At 40.0% G+C, this 20,462-nt stretch overlaps 1 protein-coding gene across 10 annotated transcripts in view; it reads right to left on the reverse strand.

Moving 5' to 3' along the window:
* Positions 1–20,462, reverse strand: part of LOC134630970 (protein unc-13 homolog B-like) — a 69,138-nt gene that overhangs the window by 22,579 nt on the left and 26,097 nt on the right. For 5 of the 10 annotated variants that reach the window (XM_063478817.1, XM_063478814.1, XM_063478819.1 and 2 more), the window contains 3 exons: positions 10,442–20,395; positions 9,411–9,707; positions 9,200–9,299 (listed from right to left, as the gene is read on the reverse strand). In XM_063478817.1, coding sequence (XP_063334887.1) covers positions 9,200–9,299; positions 9,411–9,707; positions 10,442–20,395 — 10,351 coding nt within the window. Of the gene's footprint in view, positions 1–9,199; positions 9,300–9,410; positions 9,708–10,441; positions 20,396–20,462 lie in introns of those variants that run through there. The other 5 variants (XM_063478824.1, XM_063478823.1, XM_063478815.1 and 2 more) reach the window with 4 other exon arrangements.

The following is a 20,462-nucleotide window of genomic DNA, read 5'->3' on the forward strand; positions in this document are numbered from 1 at the left end:
ATTGGAGCTCTGACATGATGACAATGAGCTAGTACTTTGGTAGTTTTGGTCACAGTGAAGCTCCAGGTAACAGACATCAGACAAGCGCATGTCTGAACTCTGCTCCAGGTACTCTTGATCTTTTTGATGGACTGTTCTGCAAGTGGCTTGATCATGCCATTGTTTGGGGGATCTATGTGATGATACATATCCTGAATCTCTTCCATAATCATTGCAGTCCAGCAAAGGATTGGGATCACCTGTGTGAGGAGAAGAGATTGCATTCTGCCTATCCAGACTTCCATGCCTGGTGTGACGTGTTTGAGAAACAGGGCTAGGATGCGTTACAGCTGAAGCCCCGGAATATAGCTCACCTATTTCACTGAGCACTGCATCGACACAACAAGATACTTCATCCACTGAGCCTCGCACAGATGTTAGATACTGCCTAAGGTCAGAAATTTCCTCTTGGATCTTATTGATTCCTTTCAGCTCCTTCAGGATATGCTCCACTACATTACTATGTTCTGCTTCCTCATCCTCCATCTTCTGCCTCCATTCCTCATTTGTGATTCTTTCAAGAATCTTGGGGATAGAAGCCTCCACAACTTCACTGCCATCTTGGCAATCAGAATTTCTGTCTTTCTCAGATATGGTGGGGTTAACTTTGGTTATTGTTTTGCTGACTGATATTTGGTCATGAAATGAATTATCTTCTGGTGCCTGTAGACACTTCTGTAGCTTTTTACAGAGACTTTGCCCTACATTGGGGAGCTGTGCTTTTTTCTTCTGCAGCTCACTCTTCTTGGGTGAGAGTGGAACTGGCTCAAGTTCATGGGGTCCATCCTCTCCACTGACGTGTCCTCTGGGAAACATCCCTGAGAATTGGCACTTGTGATCAACTGTTCCTACACATGGAGATATCACTGCCTCTGTGACTCCTCCTTAAGATGGGTCAAGTATAAGCCAGCATCTTAACCTGCATATGAGTATCTGCAAGTAAGTTATTTTGTTGAAAAAGCTTTGAAAACCCATGTGATTATTATGCCTACCAGCTCTCTGTTATCAGATGGCAGCTAAATATGATAAAACCACCACATGAACTTTGGAACTGTCAACTTGCCCTACTACCAGAAATTACCTGAAACACAGGTACATAAATAAAACAAGTACAGGAAAGGTAATGATAACGTATGCAAATGTATGCATTTTAAAAGTAGTGATTTTAAATGTAAACTGAATGTAACTCTTTTTTTTATAATTCCCCCAATGAGAAAGTCATTTATCTTTCCCATTTTTATTAAACCCATCAAGTGAAAAACACAGACACATAAAACTTTACTTTTTTATGACCACTAGCCCAGACCACAGTGGAGTTCTAATCCTGACTATGCACAATATTTTAAACACAGGACAGAAAGTTCCTTTGCCTTCTGGATTAAAGACATGGCTGAATGCATTTGAGCACACATGGAATACCTCTATGAGAGACTACACTACTCTCCACAATACAAATGCTGGATAGACATTGTTTTAACTGAGAGTCAGTCAGAGTGGCAACTTCCAGAATGAACGCCATGCAGCTGCTTAGATCTCTGTAATTAGGATGCTTTGGAAAGACAGCACAGTAATTAGATGACAGGTCAATTCTCTCCTCTGAGGCCATGCCATTCTTACACACCCTTACCAGCTGCATGGCTTAATAGCTCTGATCCATTGGTACACACTGGAATGACAACTGAATACCCCAACTGTAACATAAATCTGGTTCTGGCATTATTTCATTCACAGAGGGCATTTCACATAGCTCTGTGATTTTGTCTTCTTCACTGAGATAATTACTAAATTCTCAAAAATGTAGAAGATGTTGCAGTGGTTTCAAGGTCAAGTTCTGTTCATCATCCTTGCTTTAATACTGCTTGTAACTCAAATTAAGGAGTTTTAATTGGACACGGCAGGATTTCTTAGCTCTACAAATAGTGTACTATATAATTCTTTTGAGATTTGTAAATGCTACTTTAAAAAAAATAATATTAATAATATAATAATAATATTATATTTAAAAATAGTAATAAAATTCACACTTATCTCTTCCATCTCTGTGACTAAATATCTGGTAAAAACCATAGGAAGCCTTAGCTTCTAAAATATAAATTACAAGAAAATTAAACATTTTATAGAGTTGCTACACAATATTTTCATTTAAGATGGCCTCAGACTAAAGTAAGCTTATTTCTGGGGACTTTCTCTGTATTTTACAATACCTTTGTAGTCAATTTGCTTTATAACATAACTATACCTTGGCAAAGTTTTAGGAAAGCAAATGACCAATTCTATTAAGTAAACTAATCCAGGGAGTGCATAATATAATTGCTAAATACATTAACACACCCCTGCACTTGAGGTCTCCAATAAGCACTTTAGCACAGAAGGTGTGTGTTACCCTGATAAGCGTTTAGTGGGTAGAAAAGTATAATCAGCCAATCAAAACTGACTGTTTCAGTCACCACTCTGAGAATGAAAATAAGCTGATGATCTTATCAGCTGAATGGAATCCCCCTATCCTAAATTTACAGGCAGCAATGTGCTTCACAATAAAATTACAGTTATAAATATTCTTTTTGGTCAATTTTATTAATTCCATAAAATAATTATTAATAGCCATATTTAATTTACAAACATACCAACTAATGCTAGTTTTAGACATACTTGATGAATATGTGTGAACAAACAAAGTCGCATCAATGTGTAACTAATTAATTGATTGACTGATTGATCATAATAACTGAGGGGCAGGTAGGGGTTCGGGCCATATTCCAAGTGAGTCAATCTTCAGCGGTCTCCCTTTTTTCCCCCCTTTCCTTATTAAATAATCCACAGCTTTCATTAAAAAGAAAGAAAAAGAATAAGTAAAAAAGGCATCTTGCTTTTGACTTTTTTAGCTGGCTTCTCATCAATGAGTGAGATTTTAGAATACTGAAAGAAGAGATGCCTTCTTGACATTTAATTGGCCAAACATGGCTGCGTATCTATGCACTACAATACTACATCTTCCATACAGTAACTTGTACAATCTATATTTTTAATCAAAGTATATGTTAAATATATATTTAAGATAAATATACTAAATAAAATGTAATCCTTACCTTATCAGAAAGAACGAACAACCTGTAGATACCATCTTATAAAATGGATTAATTCCACATGGAGGGTTGCTCAGCAGCTCGTAATAGCAATTCCCTGTATTTTATAAAAATATTTACCCAGGTGTACTGGTGAACATTGTTCAGTGCCAATCAAACCAGCAGATCTTCCTTCAAGTTAAAAAAATATACAAGTGCTGAGTTCCTGATTTCTACAACCGAAATAGCCAGCACAGCACAAGTAGATGATCACACAGCAGTTCACCCTCTGTTAAGTAGCCATCCCTCCCACCCTCTTGCATGCTTTCACTGCTCTCTCTCTCTCTCTCTCTCACTGTTCTCTGGGAGTGTATTCCAGTGCAAACCTAATCTGAGGGTGTAAGACTACCAGCTTTTAGCTGATCACAGTCACTGTAAAGAGTCATTTGTCAAAATGTATTGTTTTTAAAACTTCAAAACATTCAAGCTAAACACATTGGGAGTACTACTATCCCCGAGTGACTAAATGAGAATTTGTGGAGTCGAAGGATAATGTGTATAAACTTTAAAGCATATTCTCATCAAGTATGGGTTATGGATTTGCCTCCCATGATTCCTTGCTGTCGTCAAGTGTGATTAAATTACTACAATCTCATTCCAAACCTTTCTTTGAAAATAAACAAGCACGTATGTTTTAGGGTATCAAATCTAGCATTTTCATTATGCTAGTCACTGTGACACCACGCGAAAACTTTCCAATTCTAATTAATTATAGTCTTTACCAGCAGCCTTGTGTGATAAGTATTTCCTTGCATCATTTAATGAATAGAACTTAGACAGCTTTCACCCTTGATTCATACTCATGTCTTCAATCACTCATTTATAGTTCATGTTCATCTCAACCACTTCATGGAAGTCATCATTATAATGATGGCATGCAAGGGCTATATGCCCTGCTCCTTCATTGCCATGCTGTTAAAGCTTTAGTCAGGGAGAATGAACTATAGTTATGACTAACAAATCCCAATATTGTCATTATGAACACAGTAAAGTCCAGTCTTTCTGACTGGTCTTAAATTATTAAATTTAACATCTAAACTTAAATTCTCCAGAAATGGTAATGCAGATTGCACCAATATTTGGTCACATTACAGTTGATTCCATAATGCCACAATTGCCTTTTTAACAAAGGTCATTTGATTTGTAAAAAACAAACAAACAAACACAAACACATGGGCTGAAGATACTGATTACAAGCTATACAGTATATGGAGATATGCGTCACTGCATATATTCTGTTTTCGCACATTCTGATAAAATACACAACAACCGTTTAGTATGAGGTGCCGTAAGGGACATTATTACTGAAACGCTCTCACACACACTACTGAAACACTCTCACACACACTACTGAAATGCACTCACGCACTCCACTGAAACCAGAGGCATTTCTGCTGAACAGGAAGTTGTTTCCTGACAAGGAAACTGATGGAAAAAGTGGTATATTTCAAAACACTACAAGGATGTTTACTCAGCAACCTGCTAGTACAGCGGTCCCCAACCTTTTTTGCGCCACGTACCATTTATGGCCGACAATAATTTCACGGACTGGCCTTTAAGTTGTCTTGGATAAATACAATAAAATAAAACCAGCACCGCTACCAAAAGAAGATTTATTCATAACACACGGGAAAAGACCCAGGGAAACCGAGTTAACAATATAAACGATATAAAAATAAAAAAACGATTGCGACCCGGTACCAAACGACTCACAGACCGGTACTGGTCCAGGACCTGGGGGTTGGGGACGGCTGTGCTTGTAGCCTAAGTGAAGCAGCCGCATTACTTAACAATATTTTAGCTTCCTTGAATCAAGGAAAAGATTCAAGGTGCAACAGGGAATTCGGCAAGTATGTCCTGTTTTCCCTAAGCTTTTTATATTGGCAACTCAGTTGTTAACACTATTAATCAAAAAATTCTAACGACAAACAAGGAATATCAATTTTTAATAAAGACTTCACAATAAGTCAATTCGCAGATGATGCATCTATTTTTTTGAAAGATAAATACGTGGTAGAGAAAACTAAATTTTCTCTAAAGCTTCTCGTTTATCTCTCAGTATCAAAAAATGTGAACTACTCCCGATTCATACAAGCTCTGACTCCTCAATAGCTTTGGTTAGAGTTGAATCTAAAGTTAAATATATAGGGCTGATAATATCTATAAAACCCAATTAGCAGAAAAGACACTAATATTTCTAACTGTATCATGGAGATGAAGAAATCACTTAGCCACTGGTTAACCAGAGACCTCGCTATTTTTGGCAGAAACATCCTATCTAAAGCTGAAGGCATCTCCAAATTGATTTATCCTTGTCACTCTCTATATATCTCCTCTAAAAACATTAATAAGGCTAACACAGTTATTTTCGAATTTTTGTGGAGGAATAAAACCCATTACATTGAAACATCTCAGCTTGTGAAGGAATACAATAAAGGTGGTATCAAAACTCCAGAATTAGAATTTATGGTTGGCACCCTTAGAATTAAATGGTTAAAATCTGAGATAATGAGATATACCCACAACTTCTCCCCATAATTAAACCTTATGGAATCATAGGGTAATAACACTTAATCAAAAATCTATTTTCAAGAGCGACTGGTTTAAACAAAAAGATTATATTCATAACAGATTTGTTGGATGATAACGGTGTCATTCTAAGTTACACAGACTTTTCAGAAAAATACTGTCTAAACTGTTCTCAAAGAGAATATAACAAATTTTGTGAACTGGTCCCACTGCCTCTGCTTCATTTGATAAAAAATTTTATGATATACAATAATTTCTCATCAGTGCTCCCAAATTTATTGCTAGGGCAATGTCAGCTGTTTGATAAAAATGCAATAATAAATTTATTAGTAGTTTCTTCAAAGACAAAATATTTCATAGTTACAACAGAATGGTTACATTGCATGGTTCTAATTTAGTTATTTCATATACACTGGATAAAGCATACTAAAAATTTATGAAATAGCCTATTCTACCTAAAGTTAAAGAAACACACTTTAAAGTAATAAACAAAATTAATCCTGTGGCAGAATTTTAAAAAAAAGAGATTTGGTTTTGAGGTGGATCAGTGTTCTTTTTGTACTGATGAAAATGAAACCCTAGAACATCTTTTTTTCTATGCCCTATCACACAATGCATTTGGTGCAACTTAAAAAATTGGATTTCCCTAAATATTAATGATGTGCCACTATTTGAATTACATCATAATTTTTTTTTATATGGATCATCTAGCATTGGGTGTCTCAGACATTATTAACATCATCATACTTTTGAGTAAATATTATATCCATTGTGCTAAATGGAGGAACGCTAAGCCTTCTCTCCCTGGTTTTATTAATGATTTTAAGATATTTTTTTCTTTGCTAAAAAAGACAAAAAGCACATATGCCAAAAAAATTAAGCAGGATAATGCCCGTCTGCTATTCTAAATTTTGACTTATGCTGAGGCTTATATATTGTTAAGTAATGCAGCTGTTTCACTTAGGCTACTAGCAGGTTGCTGAGTAGACATCTGTGTAGTGGTTTGTTTGAAATCTACCACTTTTTCCTTCAGTTTCCTTGTCAAGAAACAACTTCCTGTTCAACTGAAACGCCTTCCTGTTCAACTGAAACGCCTTCCTGTTCAACTGAAATGCCTTCCTGTTCAACTGAAATGCCTTGGTTTCTCAGTAGTGTGTGTGAGAGCGTTTCAGTAGTGTGTGTGAGAGGTAAAATTTCAGTAGTGTGTGTGAGCGTTTCAGTAGTGTGTGTGAGAGCATTTCAGTAGTGTGTGTGAGAGCGTTTCAGTAGTGTGTGTGAGAGCGTTTCAGTAGTGTGTGTGAGAGCGTTTCAGTAGTGTGTGTGAGAGCGTTTCAGTAGTGTGTGTGAGAGCGTTTCAGTAGTGTGTGTGAGAGCATTTCAGTAGTGTGTGTGAGAGGTAAAATTTCAGTAGTGTGTGTGAGAGCGTTTCAGTAGTGTGTGTGAGAGCTAAAATTTCAGTAGTGTGTGTGAGCGTTTCAGTAGTGTGTGTGAGAGCGTTTCAGTAGTGTGTGTGAGAGCGTTTCAGTAGTGTGTGTGAGAGCGTTTCAGTAGTGTGTGTGAGAGCGTTTCAGTAGTGTGTGTGAGAGCGTTTCAGTAGTGTGTGTGAGAGCGTTTCAGTAGTGTGTGTGAGAGCATTTCAGTAGTGTGTGTGAGAGGTAAAATTTCAGTAGTGTGTGTGAGAGCGTTTCAGTAGTGTGTGTGAGAGGTAAAATTTCAGTAGTGTGTGTGAGAGCGTTTCAGTAGTGTGTGTGAGAGGTAAAATTTCAGTAGTGTGTGTGAGAGCGTTTCAGTAGTGTGTGTGAGAGGTAAAATTTCAGTAGTGTGTGTGAGAGCATTTCAGTAGTGTGTGTGAGAGCGTTTCAGTAGTGTGTGTGAGAGCGTTTCAGTAGTGTGTGTGAGAGCGTTTCAGTAGTGTGTGTGAGAGCGTTTCAGTAGTGTGTGTGAGAGCGTTTCAGTAGTGTGTGTGAGAGCGTTTCAGTAGTGTGTGTGAGAGGTAAAATTTCAGTAGTGTGTGTGAGAGGTAAAAGTTCAGTAGTGTGTGTGAGAGCATTTCAGTAGTGTGTGTGAGAGCGTTTCAGTAGTGTGTGTGAGAGCGTTTCAGTAGTGTGTGTGAGAGCGTTTCAGTAGTGTGTGTGAGAGGGTTTCAGTAGTGTGTGTGAGAGGTAAAATTTCAGTAGTGTGTGTGAGAGCGTTTCAGTAGTGTGTGTGAGAGGGTTTCAGTAGTGTGTGTGAGAGGTAAAATTTCAGTAGTGTGTGTGAGAGCGTTTCAGTAGTGTGTGTGAGAGGGTTTCAGTAGTGTGTGTGAGAGGTAAAATTTCAGTAGTGTGTGTGAGAGGTAAAAGTTCAGTAGTGTGTGTGAGAGCATTTCAGTAGTGTGTGTGAGAGCGTTTCAGTAGTGTGTGTGAGAGCGTTTCAGTAGTGTGTGTGAGAGCGTTTCAGTAGTGTGTGTGAGAGCGTTTCAGTAGTGTGTGTGAGAGGTAAAATTTCAGTAGTGTGTGTGAGCGTTTCAGTAGTGTGTGTGAGAGCTAAAATTTCAGTAGTGTGTGTGAGAGCGTTTCAGTAGTGTGTGTGAGAGCATTTCAGTAGTGTGTGTGAGAGCGTTTCAGTAGTGTGTGTGAGAGGTAAAAGTTCAGTAGTGTGTGTGAGAGCGTTTCAGTAATAATGTCCCTTACGGCACCTCATAGTTTAGTAAAAGAAACATAAACATAAAAAACATAAAAGAAACACAACATAAAAAGAAATACTGGTAGCCACTGCTACACCTCAGCCTTCTAACAGATGTAAAAATGTAAAATTTTAGTTGATTTTCAGAAAAGTTGACATCTGAACTTGACCTTGAGTTCAAGGTCACTGAGTTCAAAGATTTTCAGTGGCTGCACTTGGTAATTATTTGAAAATCTTTGGTGATGTCCTTCTTGAGTTATCGCTTTCAGGAGATTTTCAGAATCTCTAAGTTTTTGGTTTTTTTTATCCCTGAATTTGTCAAACATAGCAGATATCCTTGGAAGAAGAACATAGTAAGGACTATTGTGAGCAAAACATCTATTAATGCCATATGGATTTTTCATGCAGTGAGTAATCTGCCTAAAATCAACACTATATTTCTTATTATGAGTACCACATGAAGAGAGTAAATTCCATGTTTAAGACTTAATAAGATGGAGAGGAGACAAAGATGTCTCATATAAGTTACAAAATGAAGACTACTTAAAAATTAGAGAGGATCATAAAAACTTTTGCTGGGTAGTTTTAGCAGAGGAGCACATTGTTAGTCATGTGCCTGCAATTAGGACACCAATTTACTAGAAGTAATATCATTCTAGTACATTTTAGTGCATCTGCATGAACATTCAGAGAGACTAAACTCAACCAGTTTCAAAGGATTGTATGTATGAACGTGCTTGCAAATGTTGTGTGTGTACAAGGACTGGGAAAAGAAGAAAGTTGGAATTAAGGGTTAATAACAGATTGAACATTGTTGGAAGAACTGAAGTTAAAATAGTGCATACCTCCCGCAGTTGAACTCTGACTTTAGTGATGGCCTTCATCCAATGAAGTCTGGATTGGGAAAAGGGTAATGGTGGTCCATCATCATCATGGAAACTAGGTCTAGGTTACATGGATTTAAGCATTAGATGAAAAGAAGAGAAAGAGGAAATCTCTCAGTTCTCAAGCATTTTCATTATATCACACACATTTGAATTACAAGCAAAAATGTACCTGTGGAGTTTGGGGGATCCTGTCTCTGCTGTAGTATCACTTTTCAAGTCCTGTTTTTTGTCAGGGGACAGCCTATCCATCTCCCGCTCACTGACCACAGAGTGTCCATTGATGGAGAGATTTGTGCCATTTGTGCGTAGCTGCCCATTGGTAGAAGGGTGAAAACCAGTACTATGATAGGAGTGGAAGGACTCCTCCAGTTCTGACCCTCCAGTGCTCTCGTGGCCAGTCTCACTAAGCTGGGAGCTGGTCTGGCTAAGATTTCCTGATGACCCAAAGCGACTACTTTCCACTGGACTACATTGGTGAGAAAGGAGTGAGGAAAACATTCAGAATGGTGAAATATCATTTCTGAATATTTTATAGTTTTGAGTTTGCACTACAAAAGACTGAATGGATTCGTAAAATATGATGATTACTAGATGTACATGTAAAAAAAAAAATTAACAAATGAAAGTGTACAAATTAAAGCAGAATTCCATGACAATGTTGCAAACAACTTAATTCATAAAATTTATACAGCCCAATTCACAACAACAGTCGGCTCAAGATGCTTTACTCAGTTGCTGAAACACATACATATCTATCTATGTGTTATATATACACACACACACACACACACACACACACACATATATACACACACACACACACACACACATCGATCGATAGATCGATAGATAGATCGATCGATCAAAAGGGACTGCAAAATGAATAATGGTATAGCAATAATAACAATATAATGAAAATAGTAATAATAATAAGAATGTTTGAGTACAATGTAGATTCAGCCAGAAAATTAAAACTCAATACAACATTGTTGTGGAATTCTGATTTAAAATGACAAATGATACTGCAGATACTAAACACAAAAAGCCCACACTGAACAACACAGACAAAGACACAAAATAACTAAATTAGTGAAAATTGACTGCAAAGTTGAATAGGAAAAACTTCTTTTTTTTTCCAAAATTCCCACTTCACAAATGGGGGCGGGGAGGGAGGATGCCATTTATTGTACTTTTACTAGCCTTTTTGTATTCAACAGAAGATTGGACTGGTTGTCCAGCTGCACTCCAGAGTTAGGACCTGCAGAGGGGTGAATTTCTACAAGCCTTTCCTTCTCCTTTGGGGTCAGGGATGCTGAAGGATCTACATCAGGAGTGGAGATGCAAATCTGGGGAGTTGCTATATCATCTGTGGAACCTACCGGTTCAGTTTTTTGGGCTTCAGTTGTTTCGACCTTTTGTACAGTCTCATTGCTTGCTGAACTGTTGTTAGTTTGGGGTTGAGAAGTTATAACTGGGACAGCTTGTGATTTGGATGGCTGTGTCTGCTGAGGAAAACCTGCATTTTCCCCCAGTAATGAAATGGTGGATGGCTCTTGTTTTTCAGTATTAGATTTTTCCTCTTGAAATACGCCTCCAGAAAGGTTTTTCAGCCCTGAAATTAGGCTACTACCTCCTTCTGTCTGAGACAATGATGAAGCAAGTGATGGTGCTGATGACATCAGGGATCCAAGAGATTTTACTGCATTGCTCTGTGCTGATATAAACCCAAACAAAGACTTAGCTTGAGAAGGCTCTGCATTGTTGGGCAACTGATTAGGAGGTGAAGTAACATTAACATCTGCCTCTGTGACATCAGGTGGGACTGACTTGTCACTTTCTTTACTCTCAGGGTCCTCTTTAATAACCATGGGCTTCTCATGTATCACTTCTCCCTCACCTTCTGGCTTTTCTTTTTCATTGTTAACTACCTGATGAATGACAGAACTGTCTTTTGCTGCACTTGAAACAGTAGAAGTTTTTAAACAAGCTGTTTCAGTTTCCCCAGCACTGTCATTTATTAAGCTGCCAGGCTTCACTTGATCTTTATCTTGCAATGTTGAGCCCATCATTATATTTGCACTGGTGATTGGTTTGGGTACCGCTGGCACAGATTCAGATGGCTTAGGTGGTTGTCCCATTGCACTGGCTGTTGGTTTTGGTACAGCTGGCACAGATTCAGATGGCTTAGGTGGTTGTCCCATAGCCCCAAACAAAGATCCTCCTATGCCACCAAGTAAAGTTGATGCTCCAGTTTGTGATCCTGCAGTCTGACCAGTAGCTCCTCCAAACATTCCTCCAAACAAAGAACCACCAGCCTGAGGTGTAACTCCAGAAGCTCCAAACATTCCACCCAGTAATGAGCCACCACTCTGGGGAACTGCAGATTTGGCACTGGATCCTCCCCCAAACATCCCACCTAATATTGAACCTCCGGTGGTGGGGGCAGTGGCTTGAGTAGCAGACTGAGGAGCGGACCCTTTAAATAAGCCTCCAAGTAATGATGCACCTGTCTGGGGAGACGCTGTCTGGGCACTGGGCCCTCCAAAAATACCCCCTAGTATTGACGCACCAGTCTGACTGGAGGAAGGTTGGGGTGCTGTTCCTCCCAATCCAAAAGGCTTTTGCTGTTGCTGACCTTCAGTGGGAGTAGGTGTTGGTTTGAAAAGGGTGGACATGAAGCCAGTAACTGTATCTGACTTGTCTGGCACTGGAGGTTTCTGTTGTTCTTGGACCAAAGAACTTACTGACTGAGGGAATGACGTTTCCTCTTCTGCATTAGATGTTTTTGTATCTTGACTCAACTGACTACTACTTGCAATCTCTGAATTTACAATTTGTTCTGTTGATGCACACATTTCAAACTCTTTAGACTGATTTTTTTCAGATAAAGCAGTTTGCTTATCAGTATCTTGGCAACTTACTTCTTCTATGAGACTATCCTCACCTTTAGACAAGCTTGCAGCAAGAGGCTGAACTTTATTCTCAAGTGTATTTGGGATTTCCACTTGATCGTTGCTTTTGATCAAAGTATTAATTTCACCTGTATCACCACCAGTTGAAACAGTTTTAGTGTCAATGGCTTTTTGTTGATCAGTTACAGTTGATGTAGTACTGTTAAGAGTGGTAGTTGATATTTTGTCATTATTAGATGTTGGAGTAGTTGTTGCATCTGAAGCAGATCCTCCAAACACTGAAAGCAAACTTGTGTCATTTGGACCAGAAGCGCCAGTTAAAATACTACCTAGAAGAGATGTACCTGTCTGTACACCAGCTGGTGGAGATGGTGAACTGCCCAAAATCCCTCCGAATATAGAGTTTTTATTTTGAGTTGTGGAAGTCTGATCAGCCCCACCAAAACTTCCACCTGTGGACCCACTAGTCTGCACAAGAGATGAAACTGTTGAACCACCGAATATACCACCCAAAATAGACCCAGCAGACTGGGATCCAGCAGCCTGGGGAGCAGATCCTCCAAATAAGCCTCCAAGTAATGATGACCCTGGCTGTGATCCTGTAGTTTGGGGAACAGAACCACCAGTCTTGTTGAGACTAGCTTGTGGAGCAGTCTGCGGTACAGACCCTCCAAATAACCCACCTAGCAATGATCCTCCTACTTGAGATGATGGTGTTTGAGGTGAAGAACCTCCAAACATTGCCCCTAACAGAGAACTTCCAGTCTGTGAAGAGGGCTGAGGGGTAGAACTTGCAAACACTGAAAATAACCCCTTGGCTGGTTGGTCTTTCAGGCCCGATGATCCAGGTGTAGACCCTGTAGTTGACAGACCTGTTTTGGTAGAACTTGGCTCAGTGCTGGGTGCAGAAAATAAAGAAAGAAAACCTTTTCCTGGCTCATCTGAGATAGATCCAGTTGAAGATGGAGGATGTGGGTCTGATCCACTAATCACAGAGGCTGAAGGTTCTTTAGAAAAAGAAGGATCCTGGGGTGCACTCTCTGTGCTCATTTCCTTATGTACACCAACACATTCTAAATTTGAGTGCTTAGACATAACATCACTGGCTTCAATTGAGTCACCACAAGTATTTGTGGTAACTACAGTAATATCACTAGATGGGGTGGCATGCACTTGACAGGAGTTACTATCAGATTTGTTCCCTGAGAATTCACTAGAAGGGGTATCTTTGAGGACATGGTCACTTGAAATAGATGCCATCTGGGAAGAACTTTGTTGTGAATGAATAGCTGGTGGCTCTTTGGCAGAGGTGGCAGCAGATGAACTGGGAGTCTGTTGTGGTGTTGGCAAAACATCGTTAAAAACAGAACGCATACTCTTGGTTGGTTCTTTTGGGACTGCAGTCCCTGGTGTGGGCATGTTTGTATCTCCTCCAGTTCTTGGTGGTTGAGGGGAACTAGGACCACTAAACACGGAAAACAATGTTTTTCTTGGATTTTCAGTAGAGGCAGACAATCCACCGAATATACCCCCAAGAACAGAGGTAGCTGTTTGTCCTTGTGGTAGAGGCTGTTCTTGTGGTTTAGATTGTGCCTGTGGTCCCCCTTGTTGTTGAGTTTGTGACTGGACTACTCGTTCTTGAAATGGTCTTGTTGATGACTGTGTTTGTGGCGGGTTGGGATCACTAAACATTGACAACAGCCCCTTCATTGGGCTTTCAGCTGAACTTGATGACCCAGGAAGAATTCCCCCTAGAAAAGATCCAGTTTGATTTTGAGATTGTTGGGTGCTGTGACTGCCGAACATTGAAAGGAACCCTGTAGATGGAGGATCCTTTGGAGGGATAGTTCCCCCCTGTGGCGCCTCAGTGTTGGGCCTGGTTTCGTTAGGAGGTGCATGAGGAGTTGATGCTGACAACTTTGATAATAAACTTTTACCAAGTGTTTCCTGTTGAGAAGGCTGTGAAGGTGTGCTTGATGGGTGTGTTTGAGACAATGTCCCAGATTTATCTGTAGTCTGCTGAGTATTTGGCCCTGTAAACATTGAAAATATAGTTTTACCAAGTGATTCTTCCTGTTGACCAGTAGGACCAGACTGGTTAGCTGCTGCTGATCCCCCGAATATTTCTCCAACTGAAAATCCAAACAGTCCACCAGATGGTTTACTTTCAGCTTCCTGCTTTGTTTGTGCAGCAGGCGGCACAGATTGTGACTGGCTTGCTGCAGAGCCTGTGGGGATACTCGGAGTAGACACTTCCAATATATTTTTATCTGGGATTAGGCTCTGCATGGGCCTAGATGAGCCACTTTGGTCTAACGTTTGCTGTCTCTGAATACCTTTAGATCGAGATGCTGATGTTAGTGAATCCTCTGTAATACTAGGCTTGATTTGCTGTTTTTGTGGTTGAGAGGGCTCAGTGCTAAACAGATTACTGATTGACCCAAAAAGATTTGAAACTCCTGTAGCCTCTTTATTTGTAGTGGCACTTCCTGGTAAGGAGCTTGTGCTGCCAGTTTTGCTCTGTTGATTTGAAGATGTGTCAGTAAATTTATTGAGAACTGGTTTGGTTTCCTCCATTCCTACTGCAGATTTTAGGAAGTTCATGAACCCTGCCTGTGGCTGTTCAGATGGTTTTTCCACTGGTATGTCCATCGGTTTATCAGATGTAGGTTGTCCAGTTGGTGCAGGTTTACTAAGATATTCTTTTGATCCTAAAGGCACTGTCACATTGAGGTTTGTTGGTGGAGTCACTTGTTGTACCATGGTAGTCTGCCGCGAAAGTTTAGGTTTCTGAGTTGCATGTGAATTTGTTGAGTGTGTTGCAGGGTGAGTCACTTGAGGTGCTGTTGGTACTGTGGGCAAAATTCTACCCTGTTTGGTAACTGGCGTTTCAATTTGTTGTTTAAAGCTTTCTGTCTGAGTTACAATGGCAGTAGATTCTTCTCTGATGATCTTAGACTTCAGACTCTGAAATCCTGATGAAAGGATGCTTTTAGATTGTTTGTCAGTGGCTTGCTCACATGTGGACTTATTAGAACTGTTCAATTCAACCTGTGATGTTTTGCTGACAAAAGAGGTTATTAGGGAAGAAATCTTCTTAACCTGACGATTAGGTTGCTGTTCTCCTGGAGACACTCTTTTCCTCCATTCTTCCTCTGATACATCATCCACATGTTTTATTGTAACAGCAGTCGATGAACGCCGCCGTTGGCTAGGTTGGTAACAGTTGTAAAGTAAGTGTTGATTAGAATTTGCTGTAGGAGTAGAATTCAGGGAGACAGAAACTTTTTGAGCAAGAAATGTCTTTACTTCCTGGTTATTCCAATATGGGCCAATATGATCTCTATTATGACATGAAAGGTCAATGATGTCATTACAATAATCTTGATATACATAACTAGGCTGTCCTGGATCCATCTTAACTTTGTTTAATGTATAGGATGAGAAATCCACACCAGGCTGCCCTTGAGACAGAAATGAATTTTCAAACATTTGAGAGAATTGTTCAAGATTTAAATTCATAATCTCATTTCCTTTTCTGTAGGCAGCAGACAAATCTAGGGGGGCATTTAGAAGTTGAGAATCCCTGTGATCTTGACCTGGAAGCCAAAGAAGCTCATCTTCATTGTAAAGTGGAATTTTAAAGCCACAGACTAAAACCATCTCATTCTTCAGCCAAGCACTTGGAAAACTTTCTAATTGCTGTGCATTTCCCCAAGATTCACCTTCAGGGGCACATGCATACACATATTCTCCCACTGCATCTGTAAGTAAAGCATAAATATACTCATGATCTGTGTAAACAAAGTAGCCACAGTCACCGTCTTCTGCTGGCCACCACATTCCTTGCTCCAAAAGAGCCAGCCACTGCTGATACCATTCAGTGTCTTCAAGGTACAGGGAGTCTTCAAGGTCTATATTTGCACTTGGAGGATGTACTGGTCTATTCAAATTAAGCTGACTGTGATGGATCATGCCATTGGTGTGGACATGCTGTGAGTCTGGATTATCCATTCCATATTGCCAGTTAGCTGAATAAGATAAGCTTGGAGCAGTTTCTTCATAATACCCTTCATGATATGAAACACCATTCAAGCTATAAGTGCTACCATCATTAAATGAATGCCATTTCCCAAACTTGGCATTACTCTGTTTAGTAGTTAAGTTCAAAACACCTTCCTCATTGGGTAAATGTTCTATATTTCCCAAGTCTTCATAACTATTCCATAATTTTCTCTTTGGATATAGATCATCATTTCTATATCCTTCACACTGATGTGGTTTATATTGTTCTTGGTGATAAACAACACCTTGCCATTGCACAGTGTTCTGATTCTCAGGTACTGGTAATGGTGTACTTTCAGAACTCAGCCTATATCCTTGATTCTCTACCGGGAAATGATAACCTAGTGACTCATCCTGAAACTGCTGCCACAGAGCACTTTCACGGATCCACTGGTTTTCATCATAAGAGGGACTTACTGCATATGCAGATAACTGATAAAGGTTTTGACTTGTAGCACTGTATAAAGATGGAGAGCTTCCACCAATATATGGATGCATGGTCATGACTGGTGAAGTTGCACGACTTTGTAAAAGGGAATGGATATTTCCTGTACTATAGGCCATTGGGTTAGTTGACCTAAATGAACCAGAATTATATAACTGAGGCAAATTACCAGTGCTCACTGAGGAGTATGTCGTGCAGCTCTGAAGAGATCTTGCAAAAGTAGCTGATGTACGCAAATCCAAACTCTCAGTATCGACTGACACAGGTGCACTGATTAAAGCATGTCTACTCTTTCCTGGATTGAGAGAATCTGGATTGTCTTTTTGTAAACCATCCCTTCCAAGGTTTACGTTAGCATTTGTTAATATGTCAGAATAAGACTCTATGAACTTGGCTGAAGTAGTCTGTTGTCCACTTATCTGACTTGTTCTTTTCTCTATTTCTGCCTTTTCTTTTGATTGTTGTTGTGTCATATTATTGTGTGGCTGCTTTTGCAGTGGGCTTTTCATTGTAACTGTATAATTATTGGCCCTTTCTTGAGGTGGTTGTTCTGTTGATGTTTGACAGGTTGTGTGAATACTTTCATTTGATTTTGTAAACTTGTTTAAAAACCCTGAGAGCACTCCCGATTGACCCGCTGTCTCTATCTGTGTTGGATCAGTCTGGTTATGTGGTATTTTGTTTTGCTGTTGTGTTTCATAGGTGTTTTTGGGCTGCAACTGTTGAGCTGTGTTTTCTGAAGGGGATTTAAAAAGTCCAGAAAACAGACTACTTGCATGTGTTGTTTTTTGCGTTGTGCTATTTTTTGGCTGATCTTGACTAGAAACTTGGATATTCGTTGTCTTTATTTGCTCATTATTGGATTTGCTTAGTGTCATTCCATGCTGATGAGCTGATGGTTGACTTTGTGTGTTTATGTTGTCTGCTGAAGCAAATTTGAAAAGTCCAGATAGAAAACCACCTTGTTGGGATGGTGCTTGCTGAAGTGGAACAGTTTGCTGTCGAGCAAATCCTGGTTTATTTGTCTCGTATCGGACACCTTGGTGATTCTGAGGAATGTTTTTAATAGGATGACCTTGGCTTGGACCTTGAGTACTCAGTTGGCTTAGACCTTGTTGACTGCTTTGGTGGTGAACTGTTTGACTCCTTGAAATATTCTCAGAGGATTCAAATTTGAGCAAGCCAGATAGCAGCCCCTTTTCTGGAGTGTGTGTTTGCTGAGTTCTGTGTGAAGTCTGCTGACCAAAGTAATTGCCGGGAATGTTCCTTTGTGCTTCACTATCACGAGATTGTCCCTTTTGTTGCAGGTTTTTTGTCGATGAAATGTTCAATAAACCTGAGAGAAGGCCCCCCATCTGTGGAGTTGAAGAGGTTTGTTCTGGGGCCGTGTGTTGGGAAAATTGTGTGGGATTATTTCTGTTGAATGGCTGATTGTTAGCATGCTGTGATAAATGGCCAGATAAGTCACTACTAGAGCCAAATGTAAGAATTCCAGATAGCAGTCCACCTTGTTTTGGTTGATTGACAGTCTGCTGCTGCAATCCAGATTTCTGATTTGATGTATGTTGGGCTTGTGAGACAGATGACAGTTTACTGTTCTGAGATTGCTGATTACCGATTACATTCTGGTCTAGACCAGAGGGTGCTGGGGTAGGGTTGAATATGCTGGAAAACCACCCTTTCTCACTATTTTCCTGGTGCACAGGAGAATTCTTGGTCAAGGTGGTCGAAGTTGTTGAAGTCAGATCATGCTGAGGATTCTGTGTTTTTATGGAGGCACTGATGTCTTCACTGGATGCAAACTTTAAAAAACCAGAAAGCACACCACCTTCTGCTTTGGGACGTTGCTGAGTGGAAACGTTTTCAGATGAAGGGAAAGGTACTTTAGGCTTACTAGTCAATGCCGGGTCTTCAACTGGTTCTTCTAGTTGGGGGTTCTCTGTGGTTCTAAACACTGGATAAATTACCACAGGTGGAGCTCCCTGGGGTGGAACAGGGGCAGCAGGTGTGATCAGTGAACTTAATGACTTCTTAAAAGGGCTAAAGAAACTGGTGTTTGCAGAATATGTTGGCCCAGTTGACCTTTCTGGCTCTGGAACAGGAATACTCCCTTTATTCAAAATTGACTGAATTTGTGTCTCATATAAGTTTCTATCATAATTTTGTCCTGAATATTTTTCATGTGAAAGTCTTCTTAATTTTTCTGATTCACTACCTCTGTTATCAAGCCATCTCTCTTCCAATTGTGTATGACTCTGAGAACATGTGGATTCCAGTGCCTGTTTGCATTCACCCAAATTCACATTATCAGCTGAAAAAAGCTTCAAAGGATTTAATCTACCCAAGACTGAGTTTTCTGGAGCACTTTGAGGTTTGGTTACAAGCTTGGGTACATGGTCTTTTGCACTTGTTTGAGTCTGACACCTGCTGGGAGTTTGTGTTTCTTGATGATGACTGTGTATTTTGGCATCATGTGGTGGGTGAGAAGGCAAAGAATTGAATGATTTTTCAGGAGAACTTTCTACTGGAGAGACAATAGCTACGGGAGCTGTGTTATTTGACTTAGGAATGAAGGACAACAATTTTGTTAGTCCAGATTGTGAGGATTGTGCAGATGATACTTGTGGAGATAGGGCAGGCTGTTTAGGGCCTCCACCAACTTTGTCAGTGAGAGAAGTAAACAATGAGCTCATGGCATTTTTTACGCCTGAAATGCCCTGATCAGAAGCAGCATGTGATTGGGATTCTTCTCTTAAATCCTTTGAATTACTTTGCTCCTCCCCAAATGAATCAGTTCTATTGCTACCATAGGAGGATAGCCTAGACTTGCTTGATTTAGGCAGGGATCCATATTTGCTAATTTCCTCTTCTTTTTCAGCCAGGTATTCAGACACTGTTTCAACAAGACATTGAAGCTCATCCATAGGATCAACATATTCATCACTTGGCTCTTCTACAGGAGAGAGCATTGCCTCTGAAACCCATCCTCCTGATTTAGGTTTCCCATACTTCTTCTCCCAAAGGCTCTGTGAATGTTCTATGTGGTCCTCATAGGAGAAAGAATGCCTATCTTTATAATGTCTTTTGGTCTCTGAGCGACACTCATCAGCCATAAAGGCAATGTCATTAACACTATCCTCTGCTCCTATAGGGTGGTGCAGAGGGCTCTCCATTTCAAAATCAAACTGTGCCTTCCTTCTAGCATCTTGCCCTTTTTTGTATGCCACATAATTCTCCAAAGTGCTGTCCAGCTCATTTTTAGCCCACATCCTTGTTTTGTAGAGAAGCCCATTCTGATATGGTCTCAGATCTGATGTCATACGCTCCTCCTCTTCCTGCATCTCTGCTACCTGTCGCATGAAAAGCTCCCCTCTTTTCTCACGGAGGAGTGCAAGGTCAGCGGGAAAGGTCTCTTCTCTCATTTTGTCTGCTTCTGGACTGAGAAACCCTCCTGGGTCTGTAATCTTTTTCTTTCGCCGACGATCAATAGTATCATAACCCTCAGGATAGGTGGCAGGCAGACCACCACTATGCTTTGTATTCTGATGGATAGGTGAATGTGATAACTCAGAGTAGGGTCTTCCCATGCGAAAGATAACGCTGTCTTCATCATCTATAAAGTCACTTAGCTGTGGCTTGCTTTGCCCCTTGTATTTGTTTTCCCAATCTTCAACCCCCATGCCAGAATCTACAGGTATAATTCTGACTCTTCCTTTCTGGTTTAAAGAGCTTCTTTTTGTTTTTTTTAAGTAAAAAAAATTAATTTAATGAGGGTGTGGGAATGGATAAAGGGATGGAA

Source organism: Pelmatolapia mariae, linkage group LG7 (assembly GCF_036321145.2).
Source record: "Pelmatolapia mariae isolate MD_Pm_ZW linkage group LG7, Pm_UMD_F_2, whole genome shotgun sequence".
In the NCBI taxonomy this organism is placed as follows: Eukaryota; Metazoa; Chordata; class Actinopteri; order Cichliformes; family Cichlidae; genus Pelmatolapia; species Pelmatolapia mariae.